This window comes from Myotis daubentonii, chromosome 18 (assembly GCF_963259705.1).
Source record: "Myotis daubentonii chromosome 18, mMyoDau2.1, whole genome shotgun sequence".
Taxonomy (NCBI): Eukaryota; Metazoa; Chordata; class Mammalia; order Chiroptera; family Vespertilionidae; genus Myotis; species Myotis daubentonii.
Window position 1 is genome coordinate 35,034,831 of NC_081857.1, and position 26,278 is coordinate 35,061,108.

Below are 26,278 nucleotides of genomic sequence, written 5' to 3' on the forward strand. Positions count from 1 at the left end.
GGTTGAGGTATATAAAATGTCCTATTTTACATCAAGCCATTAGGGAAGGCCTCCAGACACAGGGAGCCATAAGCACAGACGTCCCGAGTCATGCCTGGCATGTTCTAGGAAGAGCGAGGAAGCAGTATGGGTGAGGATGAGTGTGAGGGACGGGATACTGGTTCAGAGGTGGGGCTGGGGGTCATTTAGGGCTCTGGCTTTAGCATGAGCGGGATGGGCAATGGTTGGAGGATTGTGAGCAGAGGGCTACACGACCCGAACAACTGAAAGAGGCCCCGGATACTGAGTGGTCCACAGAGACAAGGGAGTCCCTGGGATACCAGATACCGTGTTGAGATGCCTGAAGCTCTAAAGCTATCAGTTCTATTTGTTCCAGCAAATGCTTAAACCACAGTCGTTGGCCTTGGTGAGAAGCCCGCACCGTCCCCGCTGGAAGCTTCATCTGCTCAGCCATGTAGGGTGGTGACTACTGGGGATGCGGGGATAAAAGGCATAATCTCTACCCAGTCTGCAGACAAAGAACTTGAGGTCTCGCCAAGTTGAGTAACAGCCAAGGCTATGGGCTAGTACGTGGCAGAGCTGAGTTCCAACCCAGGGCTGTCTGACTCTAGACAAGGCAACCAACATTCGCAATGCGGACTGATCTTCAGACGAGGGAAAGCCTTTTGAGAAACTAAGAGTTGTGCGCAAGATCACAAATCCGTGAGTGGCAGAGCTGGTCTCAAACGGATGCCAGGGGACTCTGTCCATGTGTCAGAGTGACAAAGGAAGACTACAAAGGGAAAGAGGGGGGGGTGGGGGGAGAGAAAAGGAGGCGGAAGAGAATTAAAAGCAGTCAGAGAGAAAAGCAGACACCCTACAAAGAAACAACAGTCTCATGATTGACTAGCAGGCAGCAAAAAATGGAAGCCAGAGTCATACATCAAATAGGGGACCAGGCTCACCTATGTCAGGGAGGGAGGGGGCTAGGGAAGGAGGCGCACCTGGGAGAATTCTAAAGTTCTGGCTGGTAATGGGCCATTTTTCCCACCCGGACAGTGAGCATGGTGTCCCTGTGATTCTTTAAACAGCTCAGACTCTCTTAGTAAACAAAAGTATGAAGAGCGGAGGAAGTGGAGACACGTACAGTAACTCGGGAAACTGGATCACGGAGAGAAGAGAGGGGCAGGGGGCTGCAGGAGGACACGGCGATGCCAGGAAGTAAAGGGAGGTGGCCTGCGAAGCTCGCCAGCGGCGTTGGCCCAGCGCAGGTGGAGAACTCCGCACGAGGAGGGATGCCTCCCCACATCAGCAAGAGGGACAAGGGAAAGATGGGCGCACGGGGTTCGTACTGGAATGCTGTGCCTGCTTTCCTGGTGGCGGTTTTATACATGGGGCGGGGGTAGGTACCAGGACTGGCAGCGATGACGGACAGCGTGGGGGATAGGTGTCCACAATACCAAACATTGATTCGACTAAGCACCATTATTCCATGGGTTCTCCTCACCAGTGAGGAGGTGTGGCTTCTCCCCCGAGGCCTGCGTTAGTTTCACCAGAACAGAGCACACAGACTGCACGGCCTAAACAACACACGTGATTTCCTCCTGGCTCTGGAGGCTGGAAGCCAGGGTCAAGGTGCCAGCAGGGACGGTTGCCCCTGAGGCCTCTCTCCATGGGCTGGCAGATGGCCTGGTGTCTTGCACACCTGCCCAGGATCTCTCTTCCTGAACTTCTAGGGACACCAGTCCTATCGGGTTAGGGCGCCACCCTCCAGGCCTCCTTTCCACTCAATCAACTCTTTAAAGAGCCTGTCTCCAAATACAGTCACATTCTGGGGTGTTGGGGGTTAGAGCTTCAACATATGAATTCTGGGGGACACCATTCAAGCCATTACAAAGTCCACAGAGAAATCCAGGTTTAGGAAGCTGGACGACTTGCCCAGGACAGGCAGTTACAGAGTCAGAGCTGGATGCGGAATCGAGCAGGTCAGTTCCTGCGGCTGAACCCCAAGCATTTCGCCATGAAATAGCCCTGTTCCCAGACCGGAGATGCACAGAAAAGGTCTTTTGGAGAATTGAAAACAAAACAAACAGCAGGCTGACCAGAATAAAGGAGTAATATTATCAAACTTTTCAGAACTATGAGCAGAATATCCCAGAATCCCCACAATGGACTATACTTGCACAGGCTCCCTTTGTAAAGCTGAGCTTTAAGCAGAAAGGCTGTAAATTTTAGCCAAAATGGCCGGAAAGGTAAACAATTTTGCATCAGCTGAATCCTCCATCCCTGGCTCCCTTTCTGGAGAACCAGGGCCGAGGAGGGTGACGCCTGCTGGCTGAAAAGGGGCTCGGTGGGAACCCGGCTCCTTCAGGTGTGGTCCCCGCCTGCCCTCTGCTGGCCAGCAGTAGGAACTCTCCGGAATCTGCCGACAGCCCTCCTTCCTCCAGAAACCAGATCCGCAGGGAAAGGTGGGAAGAATCTACCAGAAGTAGCCGGCGCAGTGTGCCAGGCCCACCCTCTCCAAACACACTGGAATCAGTGGTACAGGCGACTTACACCTTTTGCATTCTGTGAGGCTGCAGAGCTGTTTCGAAACTTGCTTCAGCTGTTTTCATCATTAACATTTTAAAAACTTGCTATATCTGTCTGCTACCTTCTCAAACATGTTTCCCAAGATCTAAGAATAGGAGAATTTGAAAGCAAGTCTGGATGATTTAGCAAAACACTGGTCGGTTCGTGTTGTCAAAATTATTAACTTATGCTTAGAAAGATCTCCCTCCATCATTCTGAAACCACCGTTTCCCATGTGATGGCCCAGGGACCCCACCATTTGGTTACAGTATTTTTGTAAAAATAATTGTTTTCCTTTTCAAATGTGACTTTCCTTTTTAAAAAGGCAGCAGTTCATGCTTACAGGAATGTCACTGTTATATATTTGGGGAAAATGTTCTAAGTGATAAAGGGTTCCCTTGACATGAGAAGCAGCACATAAATGCCAGGAGAAACCACTGGCCTCACCAAGAACTAGAACTCCCGGCCAACATGCTGCACAGGGTGGGTGGCCTCGGGATCTCAGTGAGATTCAAAATGTGGGGCTGGAGAGCCCTCCGTGCCCGACGCCAGGGCGAGCCCCGCACCCTCTCTATGCAGATGCTAGAAAAGGAACTTAAAAGGCAAATCGCATCACGATGCCAGGAGAGGCCAAATGCCTCGCCTTCGACTTTACAACAAAATACAAATTCCTTACCGGCGTCCCAAGGCCAGGGGATCTGACCCTGCGATCCCTCCACGCCTGCACTCGGCTCCCTCTCCTTCCCCGCCAGTGTCTGCATCTTTATCCTTCTGGCTCTCTCTGTGGCTCTATTTCAGTTTCCTGTTTATTTCCTCCATGGCACTCGCTCTAATTTATAATAATTTGATTATTGATCTCACTGTTCATGTCCTGTCTCCACCACTAGGCATCACCCATCGGGTGAGCCTGGTCCATCTTGCCCTTTGCCGCATTCCCCAACGCCTAAGGAGCACATATGTATCAATGAATGAGGGAGTGAATGACGAGAGCAAAGGAAGGTGCTGAGAGGTGAGTAGCACCCGAGCCATTCCATGCAGATCGCCGTACCAGGTTCCTTCATCAATACAAGGCAGTCCCATCCCTGACCCACGGCGTGGAACACAAGGAGAGGCCAGTGGCTGGGATCCAGGAGGCAGCCAGATCTGCCCTTTCACCTCTGACTGACACCTGTCATCGAAACCTCTCTTTCTCTGCCGGGTGACCACCAGCGAGACAGACGGAACCACAGGAGAGCTGGCGGGAAACACGCGCAGGCCAACGCAACAGACGCAATCATTTAATCAGCGGTCAGGTACTCATCCGGGATGCGAACGCCGGCCATACACCAACAGCAGCACGGAGTGCTGATCCGATGCCTTCTCCTCGAAGGGCACCGCCCAGTCCGCGGGCTCTCGGCCCCGCCCTCAGGGAGCACAGTCACAGTCCCATTTCACAGATGGAAACAACGCACCCGTGGCTGGCGGGCTGGGGACCAGGGCTGGGCAGCAGGCTGATGCCTGGCTTCCAGGGGCTCTGTCTCCATCCTCCCCGTCGGACCATCCGCATCTGAGCAAGGGAAACAGGCTCAGAACTGTCATCAGTTTGCTCGGGGCAGCTGGATGAGAGCTGTCCCCGAGAGAGGTAGCTGGCAATGGCGAGGGCCAGGGCTTGCGTGGCCCAGGGGGGCCTGGTCAGGCCTCTGAGGTGCAACTGGTCGGCAGGACTCCCTTCGCCACCCGGTGCTGTTCTCCTGGGCAGGAACCTGGCACCTGCCTGCACCCATCCACAGAGCTGGAGCTGGAGCCGCAGCGGAAGGCCAGGAGCCCGCAGGAGGGCCCGGGGTCCTGCAGGAAGAGGGCCAGCCTCTGGGCCACGGCGTCCAGCTCGGCGGCGGCGGCGTGCTGCAGGAGGTTGCCGCTGCGCACGAAAAAGTGCTTCAGGAAACGCTGGCGCACGCACTTGTGCAGCTTCCTCGCCAGGCGCAGGAGCCCTTTGCTGAAGGCCCGCCAGTCCTGGGCGTGGGGGTACTTCTCGCAAGTCCAGAAGAGCACTGTCTGCGGAGGGAGGGGGGGCGTCAGACGCGTGGGCCCCTGAGGAGGGCGTCCTCGGGGACCCCGAGCTCACGTGACCCTGGGGCCAGCTGCTTCTGCCCCGAATTCCGGATCCCCACCCTCAGCGGGTTCCCAGCCTTGCCCGTCTCCTATGCCTGCCTCTCCGTTCAGGCCTTCGCTCCCCACGAACACATCCAGGGATCACAGCTCTCCCCGCCCCTCTGCCTCTGCCCTGCAGGGAGAGCAGAAACCCTCGGGCCCAGACTTCGGCATCCTCCTCTCTGCCCCTCCGCTCCTCCCAGCCGGCCGAATCCCTCTCCTTCCGGAAACTGTATGTGACGGATCTCCCGCTTCCTTGCTGGCTTTTAAAAGGATCTCCTGCTCCCGCCGATCCCACCTCTCCTCCTGCCCTAACTCTCCCCTGCAGATCAGGTTTCTCCGATCGTCCCGTCTCTGTCTTCATTTTCTCTGCACCATTCCCTGCCTCAGTCCCTCCGGCTGGACTCTCCCACCATCAGTCCCCACAAGCTGCTCTCCTCCAGGCCCAGTGACCTGCACACGGCTGAACCTCGCAGGCCTCTTCCAGCCCTCGCTTCACCCGACCAGCCGGCAGATCCTCTCCGCCACACCCTCCCCTGGGGTTATTCCTCACGTGGCTTCCAGGCCACCACACCCTCGGGTTTCTCCCAGCACCGCAGCTACTCCTCGGCAGGCTTCTCCTCCTTAAGCATGGCGTTCCCCAGCGCCAGGCCCTCCTCTCTATCGTCCTTCCACCACAGTGGCTTTCATTTCCACGAGACACAGGTGACTCCCAATTCTCTCTAAAGCCCAGACTGCTCCACTGACTTCTTTACCTGGTATTTCTTGCAAATCTGAAAGTCATCTTTCAACATGTCCCAGCTGAGCTCACGGCCTTCCCCCCTACCTGGTCTGCCTCCAGAGCTGCTCATCCAGCCAGTCATGCAAGTCACTGACCTGGGGTCACCCCCGCCCTCGCCAACCCCAGGCAAGTCCTGCCGATCCTGCTGCCGACGCAGGTCTCAAGTCCACCCACGTATCTCATCTGCGGCCGTCCTCTTCGCCACATCGCGCCCAGACCTGCGCAACAGCCTTCCCACCTGTCGCCAGGCACACGGAAGCCAACGTGGTCTTTTTGAAATATAAGGGCCTCCAAGTCTTCCCATTGCTTCAGCTAAAAATATAAACCTTTACATAGTCTGGCTCACAAGGTTTGGTCCAACCTGCCTTTCCAGCCTCGTCTGGCCCTGCATGCTCCTGAGCTTCTCCTTCTAGCCACACTGCCCTCGGTTCTTTTTTTAAAATATATTTGTATTGATTTCAGAGAGGGGAGGAGAGGGAGAGAGAGAGAAACATTGATGATGAGGGAGAATCATTGATTGGCTGTCTCCTGCACACTCCCCACTGGGAATCGAACCCTGACCTCCTGGTTCCTAGGTGGACGCGCAACCACTGAGCCACACCATTGGGCAACACTGGCCTCATTTCATGCGCTCTTCTCCCTCAGGGCTTTTCACACCCTACTTTCTACTTCAGCTTGGAGCACACCTACCTGCCCTCCCGTTTCCCAGGAAACTCATTCATCACATCCAATTGCCCTTTGACACCCATTAGACGCCCTCTTTGTCACTTATTTCTCATAAGCAGCAATGAGCCCAGTAGCCCTCATGTTCCTACGTGCCATGGGGTCCCTACTGGGCTGTGACCTCCCTGGGACAGAGGACTATACCTGCTTTTAGTCACTGTTGTGTCAATTCAGTCTAGACTAAAAAGTAAAAGAACAGTTTTAGGGTCACGGCAAGATACTGACTACGTTTCGACTTAGATTAAATTGTTTGGCGCAAACGAGTTGGAGGTCATCTCATGCTGGTCAAGATAACCGGGGTACGAAAGACAGGGCGCATTCCTCTCCTGTCGTTGACCTTTCACCTCCCCAGGCAAACCGAGGCGAGGGAGCCCATGATAGTCCAGGCCCCGTGCCTCTGAGTGGGTCTTAGGAATAAACAAGCCAGTGGAAGGTGAGCTCTGGCTTCCCGCTTCGGGGGAGAGCCTGTTGGGGGGAGGGCCAGGCTTCAGGTGAGGTGAGCATGACGGGCTCTTCTGCACGATCTCTTCCACGTTTCCCAGCCGGACACCCTGCAATGGTCCTGCACGCTCGAGCCCTCCTCGGGGACAACCCACACCGCCGCCAGCCGTGGCCATCGCATTGCCCGCTGACCAAGGGGGCAGGCTGGGGGACAAGGCAGCTGCTCCTCTCATCCCACCCTTCCAACACCTGACTCCCTTTTAACGCCCCTTCCTGAGTGCGCGCAGTGTTGCTGTGCTCTGTGGGTGGGAAGGGAGGGCGGAAGCAGAAACCCTTGAAGGAGTTGCTCTAAGACTCTAGATCAGCGGTTCTCAACCTGGGGGTCGCCAACCTGGGGGTCGAACGACCCTTTCACAGGGGTCGCCTAAGACCATCAGAAAACACATATATAATTACATGTTGTTTTTGTGATTAATCACTATGCTTTAATTATGTTCAACTTGTAACAATGAAAATACATCCTGCATATCAGATATTTACATGACGATTCATAACAGTAGCAAAATTACAGTTATGAAGTAGCAACGAAAATAATTTTATGGTTGGGGGTCACCACAACATGAGGAACTGTATTCCAGGGTCGTGGCATTAGGAGGGTTGAGAACCATAGTGATTAATCACAAAAACAATATGTAATTACATATGTGTTTTCAGATGGTCTTAGGCGACCCCTGTGAAAGGGTCGTTTGATCCCCAAAGGGGTCGCGACCCACAGGTTGAGAACCGCTGCTCTAGATGCTTAGAAGCTACTGGGATGAAAGTAGTCCGTGGGTGGGATGCAGTTTTGAGAGCAGTCACGGCACCCTCGTCAATCTTGCCTTAAATATTCATGCCACTTCAAGTGTCTCTATCCATCTTAATTGTGGAGCAATGCCATTGGGATCAAGATGATGAGGTTTTGCTCTGAGACAGACTGGAGTTTGCGTCTCAGCTCTACCTCTTCCCAGTGGAGAAAGACAAGCAAGAGAGAAGGTCAGGCCACAGGCAGCACGCGCCCCTCCCCCAGCACAGGTGTGTGCTTTCAGGGGCATGTGCCCGAGAACATGTTAAGAATGTAGACACTAGAGGGAAAGGTCCCAGACATGAAGAGACTCTCAGCCAGACCGAGGAGGACAGATCACCAGAGAAGATAAGAAGGCGGAGCAAAGGCCAGTGGTTTTGGGAGGGGCTGTGGGGAAGCTGAACAAGATGTGGCATCACTCATGCACTCTGCCAACCAATGTCTACCAAGCAACTACTGGGTGCACAGCGCTGGGCGAGACAGGGGCTCAGGAGTGAGTAAGACCAACATGGTATCGTTGTCCATTGAGGGAGAGGAGGCACAGGTAGGAGCGTGCAGGGAGGACACCACATAGACCTGTGCTCCCGGGTAGGGCTCAGGGAGAAGCCTGGGCTCCCAGCGGAACTAGCGGGGCTGGGGCTGTGCTGCCCGTCAGAGTCACACACCTCCCGCCCCGAGTGAGCTGCACACGGTGCGACCTGAGCGTCCAGTTCACCGTGTGCGGTCGGAAATTTGGGAAAGAGGAGCGGAAGAGGGTAATCAAAGGCCACTCTCCAGGAGGGGCGCCCTGGTTCCCGGAGCAGCATTCTTCCTCTCCCTGGGGCTCCCTGCATCACGTGATTCCAGCTGCAGAGCTGCCTGATCAACACCCTTCCCCGCTGCTAGCCCGGGAGCCGAGAGCAGCGCATGTCTGTGTTTGCTCCCCAGGTACCTCCAGGTGCGGGGCAGGTGTCTGGCTTGTAGTCATCTCAGCACACATTTGCTGAGTGAGTGAGTGAAGGTGGGCGTGAAGGTGCAATGTTGGGTTTGGGGGGAGGGGAGGCAGGTGCTGGCAGAGTGACGGGAAACCATGCCCGATGCTGGAACCCGGAAGTTCGGGTCCTGGTCTCACCTGATCACACCCTGGTTTCCTCCTCTGCACGGAGCGTGTGTGTGTGCGTGAGTGGCTGCACCTGGTCTGAGTGGGGACTAAGTCAGGACACGAGGAAAACGGGACTTTATCTGAGGTTTGAGCAGCTCGCACGATTTCCCCAGACAGAAGACCTCTCGCGTGCAGCGGCCACGTGTTGCAATTCAGTCCTAACGCTCAGCGGGGTTTCTGGCGCACAGTGGGCACTTGTGGTGGTTTGTTGAGTGAAATAAAAGGAGGAGAGAGAGATAGAAAGAGACAGAGGGAAAAGAGGAAAGGCACAAAGAAAGAAAAGGGAAGGAGGGGGGGGGGAAGGGAGGGAGAGGCGGAGGAAATGGTACCCTGGCCAGGGGAGTTGTGGGCACACTTACAGCTGGTTTCTCTCTCTCCATGAGTGACCCTTTGTGGTATGGCAAGTGGGGGCACTGGACGCCCATCCGAATGCATCACATGCATCACTCACACACATACACACACACAGGCCCAGTCCACGTGGCCAGGCCAGGCCCTACCAGACGCAGAGGGGACCCACCCCGGTCGCCCCGGCCGCACGCTCACCTGCAGGTGGTGGGACGTGATCACAGGCCTCCGCCCTGGACACCAGACGTCCTCCTTCATCTGCCGCAGGGCCTGGAAGCAGCGCCGGCGGCAGCCCCCGTCCTCGTCCAGGTGCTCCAGCAGCACCCGCTCGGCCTGCAGGAAGCTCAGCTGCCAGTGATAATGCCAACGGGCCAACAGGGAGAACCCAAACGACTGGAGGAAGAGGAGAACGCGGGAACGTGAGAAGGACGCTGGCCGGAGGAGAAAGGAGGAGAAAGCCATCTCTGCAGCACCCACTGGTCTGGGGGCCAGCCCCAGGGTAGGCGAGCACCCCTTGTGGACACAGTGGGAGCCTCCGGGCCCGCCCCTCGCACGTGGGCAGTTAATGGCAGAAGCTGCGCTCACTTCCTCTGGGAGGGGTTCTCTGATGGGAACCTGCACCAGAATCACCTGGCGGCTTGTTAAAACCCGGAGGCGGGGCCTGCCCACCCAGCCTCGTTTCCGGAGATCAGAGGGGGCGCGAGAACCTGCATGTCTAACAGGTCCTCAGGTGCCGCTCCCCGCTCCCCGCTCCCCAGTGTGGGGCCCCCACTGGAGAACCGCGGGTCTGGGGAAACCTGTTTTCTTTGGGAAGCTGGCGGCTGTGAGGGCTGTGCGCGGCCAGGGGGCCCGCTCACCCGTACCTTGACGCACTTCGCCCTGTCGGAGGAGGGCCAGCGTGACAGACACCGAGGCCACGGGGCTTTCTTGGACCAGGCGGTGGGGATCTCCACTTCGGGGGCCAGCTCGATCTCCACCTGCCCTTTGGATGTTTCCATGGCAACATGGACTGTGATGCCGGTGGTGAGCACGCTGACCTTTCCTGGTGGGAGATGACGGACGGGCTCAGTAAAAGCATTCAAAGAGGGAGTCTGGGAGCAGCGACTCTGACCAGCGCCCGCAGCCGGCCGGGCCATTTCCACGGTGTCAATGGCGCACCCAGGGGGGCGCGGTTTATAGCAAAACTAGACAATGAGCCGAGTAAATATCGACAGAAGCCTTGCTAGGAAAATCGCATGGCTGGTGGGTTTTTCTTGTATCTTTCTCCTCCCTCCCCCAAGGCTGTTATGGTACCTTCTCTTTGAAATTAATGGATTCTTTTCAGGAGGCTCAACTGAAAGAGACGCTGAATACAAACAAAAGGTAGAGTATTTGCTGCTGTAAGATGAAATCCGACCATTCTTCCACATCCCCCTCATTCCACGCAGATGCCGACCTCATCTGAGACAGCCTCGCCCCTTGCTAATTCCTCGGCCTGTGGTGGCGTTCGGTTTAACCGTCTCTTGTCCAAGTCACAGGCTCCTGGGGGTATCTGTTCTCACCAGCATCACGCCAGCCCCGCCCCTGTCTGCATTACCATCCTAAGCCCTCAAAATCATAACCTGCTGCCCAGTCACTGGCTTCAAGAGTCCAGTGAGCTGCCCAGTGGATATGGCTCAGGGGTTGAGCATCAACCTCTGAACCTGGAGGTCATGGTTCGATTCCCAGTCAGGGCACATGCTCGGGGTGCCGGCTCGATCCCCAGTGTGGGCGGAAGTGCAGGAGATAGCCGATCAATGATTCTCTCTCATCACTGATGTTTCTTTTTTTCTCTCTGAAATCAATAAAAATATATTTTTTAAAAGAAGAGAGTCCCATGAGCAGAGGAAGCCCACACACCATCGCTTCCAACCAGGCGGAGAGAGGGAGCGAGAGAAACGCACGTGGTCAAGTTTCCCACTCAGAGGCTAGAATCCACTTCTGATCTGTCCCCCTTCTTTCAAAGGATGCAGGTGGTTGGTGTTTTTTATATATTTTTATTGATTTCAGAGCGGAAGGGAGAGGGAGAGAGAGAAACAGAAACATCAGTGATGACAGAGAACCACTGACCGGCTGCCTCTGCACACTCCACACTGGGATCCAGCCCACAACCCGGGCATGTGCCCTGCCCGGGAATCGAACCCTGACCTCCTGGTCCATAGGTTGCCACTCAACCCCTGAGCCAGGCCGGCTGGATGCAGGCTTTTGTCCGGCTTCATGAGAGAAGGCCGAGCCCCTCGGTGGGGAGCTGGGACTTTGCTCTTTGCCGGGGAGGGAACAGAAGCTCCCTCGCTGCCTGTGCGGGCTGCTCCACAGGGAACATTCTTTCCTTGCTGGGGTGGCAGGAGGAGCCTATTGTCTCCTCTCAGAGCCGCCCAGACAGGAACACGAGGGCACCCGCCACTTCAGCATGATTTACTGCCGGCTTCTCCTCAACCGGCTGGGTGTGACTCTCTCATACCCACTTTGCCTGCGGACAGCGTGGCAAAGCGAGCAGGTGACAGCCGGACCCGCCTGCCTGGCCCGCGCCCGGCTCCACTCACCCACATGGCACTTAATCTCTCTACATCTCATTTTTTATCTGTAAACAGGTAGAAAAATAATTCTTACTCTCTAGGGGTGCTATGCATATTAAATTAAATAATCCATGGGAGCATTCTCCCCATGGTCACAGTCCATTAAACACGGGCTGTTTCCATCATGGAACCTTCCAGAATCCTTCTGTCTAGACAAGGAAATGTGCACGGACCCCCCCCCCCCCATTCCTTCCTGTGCAGATGGAACAGGTGTTGCTCAGCTCTCTGGTTCTCCACTGACTTGTTCTCACCCCTGTGTGCGAGCACAGGCACCTCCCCTTTCTTTTTTATTTTTATTTTTATTTTTATTTTTATTTTTATTTTACCTCCCCTTTCTGAAGGCTGCACAGTCCCCGAGGCGAGGCAGCGGGATTTACTCGGTCAGTGTTCCTGTTTCGGACCCTTCCTAGCTCCCCACGACCACACAGCCTGTGACCGTGGGGACCCTCGTACATATGTCCGTGTGTATCTGTAGGAATCTCTCTCTAGAACTGGAATTACTGAATTGCCAAGTAGGCAGGTCACAAGTTACCCTTTAAAAAGTAGACCCCGCTTTTCTCGGTCCTCTCACCTGACAGGTGACAGGTTTCGATGGCGTTTTCCACCAGTTTGCGGAACACCTGGAGCACCTTGGCGGGCACAATGTCCCCCTCGATGCTCACGTCTGCCTTGTGCCACTGCCACAGGTTCTTCGTGAACTGCTGCACCTCCAGCCACTGCTGCAGGCCCTCGGGGCTCCGCTGGGGGCAGGTGAGCCTGGCGCCCTGCAGCGTGTAGTACCGCCAGCGCTGCTCCCTGGCCTCCCGGTACCCGGACAGGCCTCTCACTGGGACTGTGACGAGGAACTGGCTGGGGGACAACACCTGAGGTCCGAGAGGAGAGAGAGCGAGTGTGAGTTCACAGGCTTGGGAGGTCACAGGCGTGCCCTGGAGCCACCTGCTGAGCCAGGCAGCTCCGTTAACCACTCCGCCCTCAGCAATGAACTGCACGGCCTATGGCGAGGGCCCTTCCTGTCCAGCCACTGACCCCGTGATGCCTCGAGTAGCACATGAAGTCACCGAGCCCTTGGCTTCGTGAGTCCGCAAGGAAGAGGCATGAAGGAAACCTGGGCTTTGCAGGGCACCTCATGTTTACGGGGAGAACTCTTCTCCCAGAAAGACATTTCCCAGGATGTCGTTCTAGGAAAAGTAATGTTGTGCTTCTATTCCTAGTCACGGGTCTACTTTTGTCTAATTTAGGAGGCAGTGGAAGTGGGTGGGAGAGGGGGGCGGAGATGTGCTGACATTCCAGGATCTAATCTAGTTTTATCATTTGCATCCGGGGGTGAATTTCCCAAGATCTTGGTGTTTCAAAATGCAACAAGTCCTAGAATCTTACGGGTGGTCCCTACGCCCACCGACCTCGAAGTGTACGCACCAGTACATCGTGTGCTCACATACTAATTCTTTTGCTCATTCATTCATTCAACAGAAGTTGAGTGTCTACCGCAGGCTGCACCCTGCTGGGGGCTGGGAACGGAGCCATCAACACACATGATCCCTACAAACGAGGGACCTAGTCTGGTGGGAGAGAGGGACGTGAATACAGATAACTTTAACACAAATGAAAGGGGTTCTTGTGTGCCGTAAGGAAAATCGAGATCAAGGGGCACGGGGATCCAGAATAATCCAGAGCCTCGCTTCGCCTGTCCCTGAAAGGGACAGAACCCTCGTGTCTGCTCCGAGAGATTGTCTGCAGGTGAGATCGTTCTGTGAGGACGGCTTCGCCCACTCCACGGTGGTGCATGAACGTGCGCGGGCTGGTCCCCTGGCGGCCTACAGCTCTGGGGGCTCCTCGGCAGGGACAGGGGTTCCGAGGCGGCTTGGAACCCCTGTTTCTAAAGGCCACCTCTCCCACTGCCTTCCCTCCCCACCTGCAACCCACAAAATACTTTCAGCCATTGTCTCGAGAATTCCCTCTGCCCAGCCCCCAATCTATGGTTACTGTGAGAGTGGCACAGGCCTGGCTCAGGGCCCCAGGGTGCCTTCTGGCTTCCTCGCCCCATAGGACTGACCTCGCCCTGTGACTTCCCCGTCTCAGTCCGTCAGCTGGAAGTTGGAATGTGGGCGCTCACATGAGTGTGTAAGTGGTAAAAACCCAGTCCCCGAGGAAACAGGCCGTACTGCTAGTATTCTCAGTGGTGTCAGCGCCTGTCACGTGCGGTTCCCGGGAGCCCCGGGTGGGCGCCCAGAGGCGAGGGAGACTGCTCACCGTGATGTTCCCGTTGTACATCAGGGAGTACGGGATGGCCTGGAAGCGGATGTCCTGGTTGCTGATTTCTGTGGTCAGGTGGTAGACGACCTTCTGCACCTCCTCCACCATCTGGGACACCCGCTGGCGCCGCTGATCCACCTGGGGGGCGGGAAGCAGCACAGGGGTTATTTCTGGGGCTGCCCCGGGGCACTGGCATAAGGAAGTGACGGGACAGGACACAGTGGGGTGACCACAGGAGCAGGGGTCCGGGAGAGGTGACTTCAGGTCTGATGGTGCCTCAGTGCCTCAGAGTTCACTTCTAAAATAGAAGCATCCATTCGTCCGGCTGGCATGGCTCAATGGTTGAGCGTCAACCTGTGAACCAGGAGGTCACAGTTCGATTCCTGATCAGGGCACATGCCCAGGTTGCGGGCTCCATCCCCAGTGTGGGGTTTGCAGGAGGCAGCTGGTCAATGATTCTCTCTCATCATTGATGTTTCTATCTCTCTCTCCCTCTTCTTTCCTCTCTGAAATCAATTTTTTAAAAAATCTTAAAAAAATAAAATAGAAGCACGCGTTCAAGTGTGAGTTCACAGACTTGGGAGGTCACAGACGTCCCCTGCCATGTGGTCGGTGCCCATTTTCACAGTCTGGTGCACAGTGAACAAGACAACAGCGAACAAGACAGGGATACTTGCCCTCCAGTTGAAAATACAGGACCTAGGTATATATGTACACACATATACACACGTGTACATATACATACAGGGTGGGGCAAAAGTAGGTGTACAGCTGTTCATGTGGAAAAATAATAATAAATAATAATACAAGGATAAACTGTTTCGCATGCTCACAACTGTAAAACTACTCATGCCCCCCTGTATGTGTGTACACACACTTCGTGTATGTGTGTGTGTGTGTGTGTGTGTACAATGTGATATCAGGTAGGGTAAGTCCCATGAAGAAAAGTCACATGGGATGAGGGATTAGAGAATAAAAAGGCTACTATTTTGGAATCAGGTGGCCAGGGAAGTCATCTCTAAGGAGGTGACGTTTGCGTGGGCCCTGCTGACAGCCGGGGAAAGCACATTCCTGGCCCCCAAAGCAGGAGCACGCCTGGCAAAGCTGGGGGACCAGCAAGGGTGCCCCTGGGGCTGGCGGCTGGGAAATGGCAGGGCCAGACCGTCACGCAGGGGCTGTGAACTGTGGGGAGACGATGACGTAAGGGGGCGGTGACGCCTGCTGTCCAGGTTGCTGACTATGAAACGGGTTCGCACGTGTGGAGATTCAACAGTGTAACGTCCAGCGACTGCGTCCCGCTATGCCCATAAACCACGGCTCCCTCCTCCTCGGAACTCACCCCTCCTGGACCTGCTGACTCCGTACAGCAAGTCTCCAAAAATTGGGAAATACCCCCAGAAAACTGAACACCGAAAATACATGCCTTTAGAGATATGTAAGGTTTAGGGAAATAGATGTTTGTGGGAAACACAATGGAATTTTTAGTCAACTCCAGGAGAGACAGAAAAATCCAAATAATTTTTGGATGGGAAGTCTGTAAGTTTTTTTCTGAAACCGAGGCATGGCTCCGTGGTTGAGTGTCGACCCATGAACCAGGAGGTCACGGTTCGATTCCCAGTCAAGGGCACGGGCCCAGGTCGAGGGCTCTCTTCCCAGTAGGGGGTGAGCCGATCGATGATTTTCTCTCATATTGATTTTCCATCTCTCTCTTCCTCTCCCTTACTCTCTGAGATCAATAATTTTTTTTTTTTAAGGGAATGGGAGACAAGCAAGTGAAGACAGAGGTAAGCAACTCCTCCAGGAAGTTGGCTAGGGAAGGGAAAACAAACAAGGACACCGACAGGTATTTTCAAAATGACACGCAGGTTCAAGCACGTTTAAGTGCTGACTGAGGAGAGCCGGTGGAGGAGCGGGGGTGGGGAGGGGAGAGCCACTGAGTAAGGGTTTCCCAACCAGGAAGAGCTGGGCAAATGCAGAAACCTGGTGAGGAATCCACCGGTGCCAGGAGGAAGGAAAGGTGGGTGCAAACACAGAGGAAAGGGCAGGGAATGCGGGAATCCGAGACTTCCTGTCTGATGACTGTTTTCTTTATGAGCAGGAGTCCAGGCAATGGGCTGAGAGGGAGGACAGAGGTGGGAGGGAGGGACTGCGGGTGACAGACTTGGGAATAGCTTCTCTAAGGAATGAGGGGCTGCCTGGGCACATGTGAGGCTGCCAGGCAGTGACCAAGACAGTGGTGGGTGGGCCCATGAGTCTGTGGGTGGGCCCATGAGTCTGTGGGTGGGCCCATGAGTCTGTGGGTGGGCCCACGTGGCTGTGGGATACCAGTGGGCCCCACTGTAAGATGCTCTCAGCACAAAGGTAACAGTTGAGGGGCTAAGCCTGGGGTTTGCTGGGCAAGATCTGCAGGTGGTTAGGAGAGCACGGGAGGGTTTCGGCGGCGGGCCATGCTTCGCACTCTGGGCAGAGAATGGACAAAGCTGGGTTAGTAGGTGAGGGGAATTGGGTGACCAGAAGTCTGACCAGGAACAGCAGGGAAAAGTAACACAAGATCTGACGATAGAATGTTGCGGTCAGAGTGGTTGGGAGCTGCATCTCACAGTAAAGTTCTCAGAGTGTTGTGAGGACTGAGGCTGAGCCAGCCCTCCCAGTGGGTGAGTTACGCTACACTGGTCAGCATGCAAATTCAGTCACTCTTACTAAGCACAGTTTATGCACAAGCAGCCATGAGAGCACCCATCCATCCCTTAAGGGCGCCATCCATGGTTGGCCTCCCTCTCTCCAGGCAGCTCTATGTACGCGTCCCCATCCCGGGCTACGTCCGTCTCCCGGAACCAGTGTCAGGCCCACTGCTGTCCCACGCATCACTTGCTACTATCAATAGCTCAAGTTTGTGGATAACTTTTACTGTTTCAAATATAAATTATTTGGACGTCAAGATTGTTCCCTATAATAACATGCTGACCCACTTGCATTGCAAATGCTTCCTTGAGAGAGAGGCACGGAGATGGCACTAAATAGTGTGCCAGGAACGAAATGTCACACAGGCGTGGTCACACCCCCGAGCATGTGGCCCGTGCAGATGCCACCCATGATCAGTGCCGCTGGGGAAAACGCTGAGGACTTCCTTCCCGACAACAGGAAGTCAGACTTTTAATTCTGGAATTGCATTTAAAACCAAGAACCAGTTTGTTTCTAAATGCCGGCCGGTGTGGCTCAGTGGTTGAGCGTCGACCCAGGAACCAGGAGGTCATGGTTCGATTCCTCGTGAGGGCACATGCCCAGGTTGTGGGCTCGACCCAGAGCACAGAGTCTCTTTCTTGTAGCAGACCCACCCCAGACCTGTGTTTTGGGCACAGTATTCTGCACAAAGCAGTGCCCACTGTGTTTATGGAGATGCGTACAGAGGGGTTTAGCAGAAGAAATACGGCTTCGGGGTAGAAAAAGAGTAGACTGAAACCTCAGCACTCTCTGCCCAGCTGTGTGACTTCGGACCAGTTACTTAACCCGCACAAGCCTCCGTTCCCTCCTCTGTAAACACGGGGGCGATGGGCATGCACCCCAAAGCTGTTGGTTAGATTAAGTGAGACACTGTACGAGCCTCAAGCTGCCAGCACCTTTCACACTATTCCTGCGTTGTCTTCAATGAACATAATTCGGGTCACATATGTGCAAAGATACCGTGTGAATTTCAAGGGGAATAAAAATATCCAAGACTCTCTTCTTCGCCCCAGAAACTGAGCAACAATAAAACAATATAACATTGACGTTACCACCCCAAGATAATAACAAGAACGGCCTCAGGAGTCCATGTACAATTGATTGTCAGATAAATGTGTTCACTAATAATACGAGAGGAGTCCACAGGAAGGCAAACACGGTTTGTGCTGCGGTGCCCGGGACATTGTGTTGAGAAAGTGGACTCAGCTGAGTTTGATGGGTGTCTATGGAGCAGAAAAGTGGGGAGCAGAGAGGCTTTCTCCCCTGGTGGGGCGTGGGGGGAAGCTGGGGCTTGAGACCTTCTCAGAAAAGTTCTGGTGGGACAGGAGTGGCAGACAGCCCCCTGCAGGATGAGGAGGGGTGAGGAAGGGTGAGGAGGAGTAGAGGAGTGAGGAGTGGGTAGAGAGGTGAGGAGGTGTGAGGAGAAGGTAGAGGGGTGAGAAAGAGTAAAGAGGGGTAAGAAGGAGTGGGAAGGGGGTAGAAGGTGAGGAGGGGTTGAGGAGGGGTGGGAAGGGGGTAGAAGGTGAGGAGGGGTGAGGAGGGGTGGGAAGGCGGTAGAAGGTGAGGAGGGGTGAGGAGGGGTGTGTGGGAGAGACGGGTACCCGTCCTCACCTTATCCAGCAGGCAGGCTTCGAAGTTGTCGGCGACCAGGGGTTGCATGGCTCCCTGCTGAGTCCCGAGTGGAGGCTCCATCCTGTGGCTTGAGGGGAGGACAGCGCTGTGAGCGGCTCCTCCCAACAGCGTCAGCCTCTCTGCTAGATTCTCTGGGGACGTGCGCGTGGACCAGAGACTGGCCTTCTCGATTCTTCACTTAAGCTCCTATTTCCAAACAGGGAGCATCCATCTGTTATCTTTGGGAGGATTTAAAAAATCATTTAAAAAGGACAGTTGATGAAATAGAATGCGAGCCCAACCTAATTTAATTCCACTCCGCGCTGTGCTTTGGCCGAAGTGCAGCGTTCCAAGTTGTCCTTCCGTCCAATACGACGTCGGGCAGAACGCCCTCAGCTGGCGTCTCCACCCCTCACGCTCCTGTCCTACACCAGGTGCCCCCCGGGGCTCAGTACCTCACAGCCCCTCGTCCTTCTCCTGTTGACAGTAAATATCTCGTGCCCTCCACCCAGAAAGCCCGCGGACTGATTTTCCTTCTTTACAATAAACAAAGCAGGAAACTGCCCACCAACCAGCCTGGCACCCATAATTGTGCCCACAAACAAGCGATTAGGTCTTGTCAACCAGATCAGGGCACGATTTGCACATAGAAAAGTGCACACACACAGGCACACACACACAGGTACACGTATGCATACCCACCAATGGCAGGACAGGGACCCTCTGCTCACCTGCTGACCTTTCACTATAACCTCCCTCTTCCCACTTGAGAGCTGGCAGTAACGGTGAAGTCAGTGTAAACAGGCCCCTGGAGAGGGGAGGAAGCAATCACGCCTGGCTTGGCCAGCAAGGCCGCTGGGACGCAGCTCAGGCGGTAAGTCCCCCGCCTGACAGAAACAAACCCCGCAATGGTCTGGTCTGCTCTCCCCGGAGCGGAGCGTAAACATGACGTCTGCTAAGGAAACAGCGGCCTGGAGCCCCGCTTAGCCCGCGGGTGTCCAAACCCACCGAGTGCGCCTCCCAGGGCTCAGCAAGGCTGGCTGCCCAGCAACTCCGCCTTCCGGAGCCTCAGAGTTTGCATATCTCACGCCCTGCCCTGCCCTGCCCTGCCCTGCCCTGGGGCAAGAAAGCCACCACAGAGCCCCTGGCCACTCTGTGCTCCACCCACTCCCTCATCCCAGGGTGCAGCCCAGCTGCTTCCCACAGGTCCCTCTGCGACCCGCCTCTGACAGGCACGGGGAAAGCCACCCTCAGCACTGCCTCAAGTTTCCAGGTCCTCCCATTTGTCACTCTGCTCCTCCTGCATCAGCTCTGGGTATCTCAACTTCTCTGACCACTGGCCAGGTGCTCCCAACAGCAGGTGGACCAGAGCCTCTCACTCGGGGATTCGCGCAGCTCAGAATCCTGCCCCACCCTAGTGGTAACTGGACCCAAGCCCTCCTGTTTCTCCCGGGTGCTCTTGTTTTCGTCCTCATTCCTGCTTCGTCCTGGTCGTTAACTGGAACTCCCTTTCCCCTGGCGGGGCCTTTCTTCTCGTTCTGCGGTCGCCCCTGACACGCATCCCCAGATGTGCACACTTCGTTACTGTGTGCCTGTGGCTGTCCTACCGAGATTGCTCCGGACTGCAGCTGGTCACAGGGGATCTTCTCTGGCGCCGGGGCCAGTGGCACTTGCCAGGTGTGAGCAGGGAAAACCACCAGCAGGGCCAGCGGAGGAGCCTGGAGAAGAAGAAAGAGGCAGGTGCTCAGGTGGCTTACTGCCGTCAGGCCTGGATGTCAGACCCGGAAAATAGGGGTGTTGTATAAACACAACCCATTCCTCACTCCATGACACAGTTCCTTACAGGCAAAGGTTCCAAACATCAGGCAGTCTCTCTCTCTCTCTCTCTCTCTCTCTCTCTCTCTCTCTCTCTCTCTCTCTCACGCACACACACACACACACACACACACACACACACACACACACACACACGGGGCCTCTGACGAGTGGAAAAGACACTTTCTTCGTAGATACCGATCTCTGGTTAATTGGATATTGGGTCAACAACTATGCATTGAGCAACAGGCTGCCTAAGGCACTACGCTGGGCCACTGGGAGGGATTCAACGTTGACTCAGATTCCTCTCCTTCCTCGGGATACACGGCTCCTCATTTCTCATGACTCACACCAACGCAAGTAGGCACAGGTCAACCAGCTCGACTCAGCTTCTGCTCTGAGGACCGAGAAGTTACGTTTTCAAGGCAGTTTAACAAGGTGCTCACAACCCCGACCCGTCCAGAGGCGCAGTCCCGGGCAGGCATGCGCCCTGGCCCACCAGCAGGGGCGTCTGTTACCGACTGACCTGGTGGCCCAGATATTTATTCCAAGACGGTGAAGGGTTGTCTGGATCCAAATCGCTCTTAAATGCACACGTTTGGCAAAGTGCACCAAGGCGACAAACTCTGCCTTATTCTCTCAAAGTTTTCCTTCAATCCTGGGGTGACTCAACTGTAACAGTTCAGAGGTCCAGACAGAGATGAGGACCCAGGCTGGAGGGAGCCCCCAGCCCTGAACAAGACAGGGACCCTGTGTGCTCCGTGCCCTCAGAGTAGCTGAGCACCTAACACGTAACTGACCCTCAGTTAATAGCGGTGAGTATCTGATTGCATTACACATTGACGTGACATTTTTATAGATGAAATATTTTGAGCTGTATGGAATCACTTTATAAAGTTGGGAACCCCCATTTTTCCTCCCTGGCTGCTTGAAGATCATGAATGACACAGCAACTATCCAGACCAGGAAGTTCATGACCAACAGACTACTTCAGCGGAAGCAAATGGTCCTTGATGTCCTTCACCCTGGGAAGGCAACAGTACCCAAGACAGAAATTCGGGAAAAACTAGCCCAAATGTATAAGACCACACCTGATGTCATCTTTGTGTTTGGATTCAGAACCCACTTGGGTGGTGGCAAGAGCACTGGCTTTGGCATGATTGATGATTCCTTGGATTACGTAAAGAAAAACGAACCCAAACACAGACTTGCAAGACATGGCCTATGTGAGAAGAAGAAGACCTCAAGAAAACAGAGAAAGGAACGCAAGGACAGAATGAAGAAAGTCAGGGGGACTGCACAGGCCATTGTTGGTGCTGGCAAAGAGTGAGCTGGAGATTGAACTACAGAAGGAGTCAAGATTCTTCAGTGACTTTATCTGTGATGGTTGTGCAGATTTTTCATGAGAGGCTTAATAAACCATAAACTTTAAACAAACAAACAAACAAATAAATAAAATTGGGAACCTTTTCATGTCTTCTTTGAAAGGACGCTCTCTTTGGCATATTCGAATTGCTAGCATCAGCACTCTTTTGCTCTGGGGCCATCATTATGTAAAATAAGGGTTACCTGACCACAAGCACTGAGATACCCTGACAGTCGATCTGATAAGCAAGACAGCTGCAAAGTGACTGACAGGTGGTCACGTATACAGCACGGACGCTGGAAAAGGGATGAGGAACGGGTTTCCCAGGCGGCACAGAGCGGGATGGCGCCAGATTTCATCACGCTCCTGAGAACAGCGCTCAACTTAAAGCTTATCCATTATTCATCTCTGGAAGTTTCCATGTAATATTTTCAGAGAGAGGTTGACGGCAGGTAACGGAAACCGTGGATAAGGGGGGGATCACACATTTCGAGGAAACTCTCAGTCGTTATTGTTGCAAATACCTCTTCTGTTTCTTTCTCTGTTTTATCTCCCTCTGGTCTTCTCATTACATGTGTGACACCTTTTGTAGTTGTCCCATAATCCTTAGCTATTTTGTTCTGTGTTTTACGATCTTGGTTCTCTTTGCTTTTCAGTTCTGGAGGTGTCTGCGGAGATGGCCCCTGGCCCAGAGTCTTTTCTCAGCTAGTCTACGAAGAAGCCCAGGCATCCCTCACGTCTCCTTCTACCTCCAGCGTTTTGTTTTGGATCTCTTAGGACTTCCATCTCCCTGCTTATGTTACCCATCTGTTCTTGCACGTGTCTACTTCATCCGCTAGGGCTCTTAGCATTTAATCATACTGTGGTTTCAAATTCCATATCTGATAACCCCAACATCCTGCCACGTCTGATACGAATTATGGTTTACTGCCTGTCATATGCTTGCAGTTTTCTCCAATAGTTGGACATAATGCACGGGTGCAAGGATTGCTGTAAACAGGCCTGTGGTGATGGGGGGTGCGCTATAGAGGAGGGGAAGCGTGCTCTAGTCCCCTGATGAGGTCTCAGTCTTTTAGTGCGTTTCTGGTCTGTGGACCTCACTCGTGTTGCTCGGTTTTCCTTTCCCTCCCTCCTGAAGTGGGACGGCGTGGCCGGAGGGGCTGCAGCCGGCTGCTGTCCTCTCCCCCGCGGAAGGCTAGACCGTATGAGAGTTGGGTATTCCCCTTCCTCCAGGTCAGCTGGGCTCTGATGATACCCCAGCAAGTGGGGCTCTGGTTAACTAGTTTTGCCAACATGATTCTGCATAAGAAGAAGAGAGTCAGTCTTATAACATAAACGTTTGAAAGTTGGAAATTATTATTAGCCCAACTGTGAAGTAATATATCTGTGTTAGTTTTCTTTATTAAGATGTATCATGCTGAGACAGGAAAGATACAAGCAGAAAAAGAAACTAAAATATATGTAGGTCAGCGGCAGTAAGAGAACATTCATAAATCATGTCGCAGTATACGTCTATATTTTCAAGGTAGCTACACAACTTCAAGGGCAAGCATTTAACAGAAATATTTGAAAGTACACTGGGAGCCCTACTGGCGTGGCTCAGTGGGTGAGCGTTGACCTATGACCCAGGAGGTCACAGTTCAATCCCCAATGGGAGGCGTGCAGGAGGCAGCCAATCAATGATTCTTTCTCATTACTGATGTTTCTATCTCTCGCTCCCTCTCCCTTCCTCTCTGAAATCAATAAAATATATATATTTTTAAAAATTAAAAAAAAGAAACGGGGTACAAATGCCTCATGAGTAGGGGACAGAGAGGAACTAGGCCAGTGATGGCGAACCTATGACACGCGTGTCAGAGGTGACACGCAAACTCATTTTTTTGGTTGATTTTTCTTTGTTAAATGGCATTTAAATATATAAAATAAATATCAAAAATATGTCTTTGTTTTACTATGGTTGCAAAGATCAAAAAATTTCTATATGTGACATGGCACCAGAGTTAAGTTAGGGTTTTTCAAAATGCTGACACGCCGAGCTCAAAAGGTTCGCCATCACTGAACTAGGCAGAGGGAAAATGGGAAGAAACGAAAAAACAAAAAGACTTCAAGCTACTGTTCACCATGTAAAACACCATATGTTCTCAAAGTAGTTACCTCAAGGAAGTAAGACTTCTGGTAGGTTTTTATTTACCTTATTTTCTTTTTGTTTATTTAAATTCTTTATTGTTGAAAGTATCACATATGTCTTCTTTTTGCCCCATTGACCTCTCCCCGCCCACTCCCACCCCCGAGCACAGGCCGTCACCCCTACTGTCTGTGTCCATTGGTTACGCTTATATGCATGCATACAAGTCCTTCAGTTGATCTCTTACCCCCCACTGGTAATTTTTTTAATACTTTCCTGTGTAAAAAAACATTTTTTATAAGTATGACTCATTTACATAATCAGAAAAAAAAATTGTATGATCTATTTTTAAGCTATGTGAACAGGCCTCTAGTGGCTTAGGCACACAGAATAATAGCAGAGCTGCTGCACCAATGTCCTTTTGATTCTTGGCCGGGTTAACCTTTTCTTATCTTTCAGGTCTCAACTCACATGCCAGTTGCTGAGAATTCCTCTGAGGTGGGTTTGTTCTCTGTCGCACTCGATCCCGTCCCACTGTCCTTTGTGTTTAGAGCACTTATCACAGTTTGAAATTCTTTGTGTGGCTCTGAGACCAAGATCTGTCCACCCCTCTAGTGCAGGAGCCGCCAGAGGTCAGGGGTCAGGTCTCCTTGGCTCTCCGACGAATCCCCAGTTCCAGGCCCAGTGCTGGACACATGGAGGCCTCCAAGACTCCTTGGGTCATTTCCCTGTGCTTAGGAACTTCCCACATGTTCCTAACTTGGGCCTGGATGAGACTCTGCTCGCCAACGTCTGGGAGTGTGTCTTGCGCCTCTCAGTGCTCAGTAGGTCCCGGCTGGCTTGGTGTGTTCACAGATAACCCTGGGTTTCCCCAGGAGCATTAGCGGTTTCATTCCCACGGCTGCTGTCACCTTCTCCTGCTGCTCCGGGAGAAAGATAAACTGGGATCAAGGTCTCAATTGTCCCAAACGTTTCCGTTCTTTGACCACCCTTCAGCTCTTTTTGACTATCCTGACAGGATCCCGGGTAAGCTGCAGGCCGTTTCATGGGGCCTTCCCGCTCCTCCGTCCCTCAGCGGTGGAGTTTATTGGCCTCTCTCGTTATAAACTAAACTATGCCACCCACCACCACCCCGATTCATCTGTTAAATTCCTAGACCTAGTACTTCAGCGTGTGACTGTGTTTGGAGCCAGGATCTTGAAAGAGGCGATGAAGTGAAAAGCATGCCATTTGAGTCCTAATCCCATCCAACCGGTGTCCTTGTAAGAAGAGGAAGAGACACCACGCTTGGACGGCACAGAGGAAAGGCCACGTGAGGGCACAGCGAGAAAAGGGGCCACCTGCCAGCCAAGGGGACGCCAAGCTTGATGACACCTTGACCTTGAATGTCTAACCTCCAGAACTGTGCAAAAATAACTGTCGTTGTTTCAGCCACCCAGTGCGTGGTATTTAGTCACGGCCGTGGCATTTATCACAGTGCAATGCTTAAGACACTTCTGTTGAAGAACTCACCGGGGCTTCCCAGGGCTGGACGGAGAGGCATCTAGACAGACAGACAGCTCAGGGGCACCACCCTCTGTTGCACAACCAACTGCCCCAGGAAGGGGCAACGCTCTCAGGGCCTCTTCTGAAGGCTGGTTTTCCTGCTTTTCTGGGCCACATTTCTGCTTCTCTTCCCACCCGCCCCAGAAGTCGGGCCAGCTTTCTCATTCTCTTTTACTCGAGAGTTTCAATGCCAGAACCATAGAAAGCTCCCCGATACTGGCATCCCGGTCCCCCTTCACTGTTTTTCTCCAGGAGGCCTAGCCGGAGCTCTTCACATGAGCCCCTGATGGCAGTCTTGGGAACGAGAGTTCTTGGCTTAGGCATCCAAATCAGGGATGACTACAGGAAGGTCTCTGAGCGTTCCCTCAGGACCCCAGGAAACCAAGGAAGCCAGGAAGGCTGCCTGGGACAACCCCTGGCCTTCCCCGAGAAAGGGAAACCCTCTCAAAGGCACGCGGGAGGGGCCCCCGGGACGCTCGGCCCCACCTCTCAGTCTCACTACTCAGGAGCCACAATATTTGTTCCTGAAACACGATTCGGGAAACCAACTGCCAAGGAACACGTGGCTTTCCCCACAGGTTACGGCAGTTTGTAGTCGACAATCAGGCTGAGAAAATACAGTTTGACCTTGTGGGCAGGAGCTCCAATAAAAGTGATCAAGGTCAAAACAGCCAGACAAACAACAACAATAAGAACGAATAGAAAAGACGTAAGTGAAGCTTGGTACTTCAACATCAACGAGTCTTTTCCGTATTAAACATTTCATAAGAAAAAACAAAAAACCAAACACAACCACCTGGTGGAACAAAGCGCCAAATGACGGGACCAATTGCGACAACTCTTTAACATTTGGCTTTCATTCCTCAATTTATCATGTAAACACTCACCTTTTTCTTGCTGCCAAGTCTTTGCCTCAGGATCTAAATCTCCACAGGGTCATGGAGTGAGGACAGAAACAAGTCTGATTTGCAGGATGGTAGCATACTTTTACTGTCTTCCTTTGCACTCTAGCATCATGAATGACAACAGGATATTTCAAGTCCAGGTCAGAGGAAGGCTACGACAAAGTCCTATTAACAAAGGATATGTAAATTAAGTCCACAGTGCAATGCCTATCACAGCCACCTCCCAATTCATTCTCTCCCATCACCATGACAACCAGTCACAAGCAGCCAGAACACTAGCAACCAAGAAGTAACTTTCCAGCCTGGCTGGTGTGGCTCAGTGGTTGAGCGTCAACCTATGAATCAGGAGGTCACGGTTTGATTCCTGGTCAGGGCACATGCCCAGGTT

The 26,278-nt window shown here is 53.4% G+C and overlaps 2 protein-coding genes across 8 annotated transcripts; one reads left to right on the forward strand and one right to left on the reverse strand.

Moving 5' to 3' along the window:
• Positions 1-3,809: 3,809 nt before the first annotated feature.
• Positions 3,810-26,055, reverse strand: MAB21L3 (mab-21 like 3). Of its 7 annotated transcripts, none has more exons than XM_059673332.1 (8): positions 25,873-26,055; positions 19,742-19,852; positions 18,135-18,373; positions 13,800-13,940; positions 12,121-12,412; positions 9,819-9,997; positions 9,154-9,348; positions 4,073-4,584 (listed from the first exon to the last, which is right to left on the reverse strand). In XM_059673332.1, the coding sequence occupies exons 3-8, from the start codon at positions 18,213-18,215 to the stop codon at positions 4,222-4,224; spliced, it is 1,251 nt and encodes a 416-aa protein (XP_059529315.1). In that variant the 5' UTR covers positions 18,216-18,373; positions 19,742-19,852; positions 25,873-26,055; the 3' UTR covers positions 4,073-4,221. The 7 variants fall into 7 exon arrangements, with proteins under 7 accessions (XP_059529309.1, XP_059529311.1, XP_059529312.1 ...); XM_059673331.1 differs by having other exon boundaries at positions 9,813-9,997; XM_059673326.1 differs by lacking the exon at positions 9,819-9,997 and having other exon boundaries at positions 3,810-4,584.
• LOC132220344 (small ribosomal subunit protein eS24-like) lies at positions 20,139-21,754 on the forward strand. The gene has a single exon (XM_059673340.1). It carries the CDS (start codon positions 20,887-20,889, stop codon positions 21,277-21,279), a length of 393 nt encoding a protein of 130 aa, XP_059529323.1. The 5' UTR covers positions 20,139-20,886; the 3' UTR covers positions 21,280-21,754.
• Positions 26,056-26,278: the final 223 nt, after the last annotated feature.